The sequence below is a fragment of the Chaetura pelagica genome, unplaced genomic scaffold (assembly GCF_000747805.2).
Source record: "Chaetura pelagica isolate M959 unplaced genomic scaffold, ChaPel_1.0 scaffold302, whole genome shotgun sequence".
In the NCBI taxonomy this organism is placed as follows: domain Eukaryota; kingdom Metazoa; phylum Chordata; class Aves; order Apodiformes; family Apodidae; genus Chaetura; species Chaetura pelagica.
In genome coordinates, this window is record NW_009952561.1 from 1,779,777 (window position 1) to 1,785,525 (window position 5,749).

At 58.4% G+C, this 5,749-nt stretch overlaps 1 protein-coding gene across 1 annotated transcript in view; it reads right to left on the minus strand.

Moving 5' to 3' along the window:
• Positions 1 to 3,547: 3,547 nt before the first annotated feature.
• The window catches only part of ANK1 (ankyrin 1, erythrocytic), a 57,087-nt gene continuing 54,885 nt past the window's right edge, over positions 3,548 to 5,749 (minus strand). Inside the window, exons 43-46 of the mRNA XM_009993272.1 lie at positions 4,621 to 4,850; positions 4,364 to 4,447; positions 3,997 to 4,103; positions 3,548 to 3,605 (exon numbers count right to left, since the gene is read on the minus strand). Coding sequence (XP_009991574.1) covers positions 3,548 to 3,605; positions 3,997 to 4,103; positions 4,364 to 4,447; positions 4,621 to 4,850 — 479 coding nt within the window. The remainder of the gene's footprint in view (positions 3,606 to 3,996; positions 4,104 to 4,363; positions 4,448 to 4,620; positions 4,851 to 5,749) is intronic.

A 5,749-nucleotide genomic window follows, 5' to 3' on the forward strand; every position in this document is an offset into this window, starting at 1 on the left:
GGCAGGGCAGGGTGGGATGTGGACCTGGGATGTGGACCTGCCAGCCCCCAGGGCCACCCCTGCCCTCTGGGGATCCCCACCAAGCTGCACACCCGAGAGCCCCAGCCCTCCCCGCACCCTTGGAAAAGCAGCGACAAGGCATGATCTGTGTTTGTTTCTTTATTAATCCATAGTCTGATAGCTGGTGTACAGGGAAATGATCTATACATCAGGGGCTAAGACAGGGAGATCCAAAAGGCTTGTTTCCATAACAATTAAAAAAAGGAAATAAAAGTAATTTTTAAAACTTCTAAAAAGCTTCTAGTGTGCAGACTGCAGCATTCTCTAGGCTCATTGTCGGGTGCAGCCTCCCGCTACCAGCCCTACGAGCAATCTGAGCGCAAAGCAATGTCACTGCAGGTGCCTGGCACGGTTGCAGCACAGCACATTCCCTACGGTGTTCACAAGGCCAAAGCACAGGACCCACACACAACTCTACGGTGATGCTACGGAGTCAGCTGTCACAGTGGGTCTAGGCAGGTTATTGTACATAGCAAGGGTGATGGATGGAGAGTCTGTGCCTATATGGCTCAAGTTCGGGGTGGGGAAGGGGTTGCTTTGCTCTCCAAGGCTAAGCTGGGTCATTTGCTTCACTGCAGCTAGGTTTCTTCCCAACTGCAGGGAGCCAGGGGCTTCTCCAGAGGATATGCACCCACTCACTGCCAGAGAGGGCTGACCTGCCAGGACCACCACCATGTGGCCTGAACCTGGAGGTGGGCTCTTTCTGCATGTGGTCATGAAGAACAACCTCAGGCTCTGCATAGCCACCTTCAGGGGAAAGAGCAGGGGGTCCCCACCTCACTGTGCTACAAAGGCCAGGCCCCCATGTTGGTTAGGCAAAGGACAGAGTGGAGGACTGGGCCCTACTGCCATTACCTGCATCCTGCCTTCCTGGGGTCAAGTATTGTCACAGACTCAACCTCCTGCCCACTCAGAGCCCCCTGGGCAGCTCTGCACCCACTTGCTCCTGCCTTCCTGCCTTGCTCCCAGGGTGGCTGCAGCAGGGATTCACCTGGCCAAAGCACAGCCACCCAGGGAGCAGCCCCCCCTGTCTCTGGGGTTGGTCCTGGGAGGGTCAGCATCCACTGGGTCCCCAGGCTATCCTCACTTGTGCCCCTGCAGGGATGCCAGGGGACCCTGCAAAGCCCTTGCATGGGGTGCACAGTGCAGGGCTGCTGGCTCCTGCCAGCTCCTGGCTCGTCTCCTGAGCAGATATTGTGCTGAGTAGAGCTAGGCACAACCCTGTGTGGCACAAGCATCCCCTGCTCTGTCTCACTACCCATCTTCCCTGGGCCCCAAGCACCTCAGCACAGGCCTATGGCTTCGCCCCAGTTGAAGCCAACACAAACTGGGACTTGCACCACGGGCAGGCCCATAGGACTGCACCTGTGGGTCCTTCTCTTCAGGCCAGGAAGGGACCATGGGGGCACAGGGCAGGGACAGTCTGCTGCCCCTTTGCTCCTGTAGCCTCCCAGCTCCATTCATCAGAGCTCCTCCAAAGATTTTGCCCATCCTGCAGCCTGAAGAGTTATTTGGGAGCAGAGCTGTTAGTGCTTTGTACATACTGCTAGAGTGTCCCTAGGGGTTTGCATAGTATTTATTGGTTCATATACACAAGGCTGATTGCTGTACAGTTTACACTTTCAACACAAGCAACGAGCTCAGTGCTCAGCCCAGAGCCCTGCCCTGGCGGAAGACGTTGCACGTGCTGGAGAGAGGAAGGGCAGCCCTGCACCAGCCCCTCTGCCCAGGGCAGCTGTGCCCCCCAAAAACCCTCCTCTCATATCCAGCCCAGCAATTGCCACCCTCCCTGTAACCCAACACTCACTGAGAGGGACGAGAAGTGGGTCCTGCAGAGGCAACACAGGCAAGAGAGGCCAAGCCCCTGTCCTTCCATGGCGAACAGCGCCGTGCTGCCCCAGCTCCCCTCCTGCAGCCGGAGCACGGGCACAGGGCTGCACTCATACACACAAGTGTGTGAGGGTAGAGACTCCTTCCCTCCAGTGTTCTTGCCTCCCAGAAGAGCTGAGAGGATGCCCCTGGTGCATGCTGCTGCCGCTGGGCTCCTGGCAGCAGCAGGGCAGGACGGAGGCCCCTCCGTCCCTTTGTACTGTAGCTCATGCGTCTTGCAGTCAGTCAGTCATGCGGATAGGATGGTAAGTAAGTCTCATACAGAAATCATGCCATTAGCCTATAGAAACATGTACAGCCAGCCCTGCTCCCCTCCACTCTCTGCTCTCCTCTTTCCCAGGTATGTGTCAGAACATGTGTGGAGTTCAGTGGTTTGGTGTTGACGTGAGATCCTGGAGGAACACAGAGACAGACAGAGATGGGGTTACCAGGTATTCAAGGTGGCACAAGTCAGGAGAAAGAGTGGGACAGCTCCAGTTCTTTCTGCACCCTGTGCTTGTCCCACATGCACAGCTACCATAAGACAAACTGTGGGGGGTGTCAGAGAGACAGCAACAGAGCACCAACAGGTACCCTGCTTGGAACCAGCAGCAATGGCACAGACACTATTGGTGGTGCTGTCCCAGTGGCAAAGAGCAGCAGCAAAAAGCAGCTGAGCTGGGGGGCTGCTGTAGCCTCAACTGGGATGCACTGACTGCACCTCATTCTGCAGCAGTGGGGAAGACCCCGCGCATTCCCTGTGCACATTCTGAGCCACTTTTGCACACTATGGGAAACAACAAGAGCAAGCCAGCAAGAACATTGCCTCTGGGAGAGGCAGAGCAGGGACTGCCTGGGGAGTGTGGTTGGGATACAGTTTGCATGAACATGTGTTCACAAGCACAAACTTCTTGACTGTCATGCACTCACAGAGAGCCCACTAACAGGGTGGAGAGAAGAGGGAAAGGGGGGGGACAGACAGACACAGCCATGCATGTACAGCAGAAGCCAGAGGGCCACCTGCCCCTGCCTGGCAGCTGAGGGAGCATGCCTGCCCCAAGTGCTGCCCTGCCAGCAGTAGTGACTGTTCCAAGAATGATGCCATGGGGGTCCAAGTGTGCTGTGCCAAGCAACCTGCCTTGGGCCTGGTCTAGTGCCACCCCAGAGGGAAGGCAGGGGCAGGAGGGAATGCACAAGACTCCAGGGATGGTCCAGACCTCACACTGGTAATAAATGGCAGAAAGATCCTGGGCCAAGAACAGGTCCCGTCCTCAACCCCTACAAGCATCATGTTTCTGCACCTCTCCTTCATCCCTGCATTCTGCCAGGGCCTGCACCCCCCCTCCCGGCCACAGGAGCTGCCGCAGCCCTCACTGCCGCCCTCTCCTGCCACCAGGAGCGCTGTCAGCAGCAGCCGGAGCCCGGCGGGACCGGGACACCCCGTACCGAGCTGCAGCATAGCAACCCCTCTCCGCAGGCTGAGAGCTGGGCACACAGCCCTGACACTTTCCCTAGAAGGATGTGCATGACCAGCAGCTCAGTGCAGGCAGCAGCACGGGGAGGCGGGACAGAAGGAAGAGTAAAGGTAGGGTTACCTCATAAGAGGCCATTTGAGGGGTCACTGCTTCCCCCTTTTCAGGCTGGCTCGTTTCACTATCTGAGCCCCCATCCTGCCCCCAGAGACCTCCGGTTTTGGGACACGCACTCGCATCTCCTCCTGAGGAAGCCACAGGGGCAGGAAGCAGGACATCACCCAGGTGAACAGACAGACATACAGAAGAGGACAGGAGAGGGAAAGGCAGAGTCAGTTGGCAGAAGACACTGAGCAAGAAGACTGCTGTAGTGGGCAAGAGCTGCCCCTGGAAGCCTTAGAGGGGAACCAGAAGAGGAGAGCAGGGCAGAAGAAAGGACAGAGAGTGACAGAGCCCAGAGCCTGTGAGTCCTGCAGAGGCAATGCTGGTCCCAGACAGGGTGCCAGCAAGGCAGAATTATGAGCCACACCTTACCTTGGTCCCCAGACTGTCACGCTGTAGGATGGAGTATTTCATGAAGTGATCCTCCTCAGTGTCCAGGTCTTGGGGCTCCTGCAGGGAGCCCTCCAGAATCAGCTCCTCCTGCTCCTGCCTGTCACCCATGTCACCAGGGTGCAGCTGCCGCACCACCTTCCGGATGACCTGTGGAGACCCGCAGAGCTGGGTGTCACAGTGAGCCCTGGGGCACGGTGCCTCCCTCCTCGCCCAGTCTGGCCATGAGCTGTCCCTGGGGTGCAGCCTGTCCCATCCCTGGGTCTGGCCTGAGAAGTGCCCTGAACGTAACTGAAGATGGCAGGACACGGGTGCCCTGCATGGGCCCCTGGGCTGCAGGGAGGAGCAAGGCAGAGGGGAGAGAAGGGCTGCAGTGTGCCCTTGCCAACACTATGCCCTTGATCACTCACCTTCTTGGTGATTATATTGCCTTGATCATCTGTGAACTGCTCTTCAGTCACCTGCTCCCCAGGGAGATGAAGGACTTCGTTCCCCTGCAGCAAAAGGAGGGACATCAGGGTATTTCAGGGGGTGAGGGGAGCCCCTTTACAGGCAGAACAGTACATCTGGTGCACACACCACAGCCTCTGTCTCCCACTCTGCCCCATCCCTTCACTGCTCTCCACTGCATCTGTCCCCGAACTGGTCTCTGCTCCCTGCTCGTTACCTTCACAAGAACACGCCGGCGGACGACCCTGGTGGAGAGAACCTCCTCGTCATCCGCCAGCCCTGGGCTCTCCCCGAGCTCCTTGTCCAGCTCACGGTGGGCGTGTTTGAGCAGGAAGCGGACAGAGCCCCTGATGATGTGCATGACATTCTGGCAGCTGACCAGGAAGAAGGCCAGCAGCACCAGGGCAATCAGCAGCTGGGCCAGGAGAGCCCACATCCCGCCCCACGCTCAGAGCCCAGCCATGCTGCCCGGGCAGCCCTGTGGCTCTGCAGCACTGCTGAAACCCAAGCTGCCGTGGCTCAGCTGGCTGTGGGCGGTGAGAAGGCAGCAGGCAGGTGGGGCGTCCTCTGCACTCCAAGTCATGGGGCCAGGACTGTGACAGCCCTGTGTGTCCCCAGCCAGGCAGTAATGGGGACAGCCCTGTCCCCCTTCTTTGCCAGCTCACCAACAACTCCTCTTCCTGGCCATGGAGGGAGGGCAGCATGCAGTTCTCTGTCATGGGACAAATGAGGCCCCTGGCAGGAGCTAGAAATTCTGGATGTCATGGGAATCACATGTGACTTGGGGGACACACGCTGCAGAGCTGAGGAACCACCTCCGAGCACAGCAGTGCTGCCGCGATGGCCGTGCCCGCACTGGCCTGGGAAAAGTGCTTGCCTGCACCTTGTACCTGCCTGCTCTATATGATTGTGGCAGGATGCCCACCACCCAGCCTGGCCCCCGGACCAGCTCTATATCTGGCTCCAGAGGGCTGTTGGGCCAGAAGCCAGGACAGATACTCAATAAGGAAGCCAGCAGAGAGGCTAACTGGGTTATAATTGGAGAGCAAGAGCTCAGGTATCAAGCACAGCAGGCTATTCTGGACTGAGAGGCACCCCCAGGGGCAGGGGGCAGGAAGTGTGCCAAGAAACTCACGCCTCCACTAGCACCTGGTCTGTCCTGCTGGCCTTGTGGCAGGCTCAGGAAAGGGCTCTCCATAAGGTCTACACCTCCTGCAGAGCTGTGTCACCCTGCTCTTAACCCTCACCTGCCCAAAGAAGCAGCTGTCTGCCTTCTCCTGACAGCTGCCCGTGGGGTGCTGGGGCTGCCAGTCACTGTCCTCTGCCGGGCCGACCCGCATCCGCCC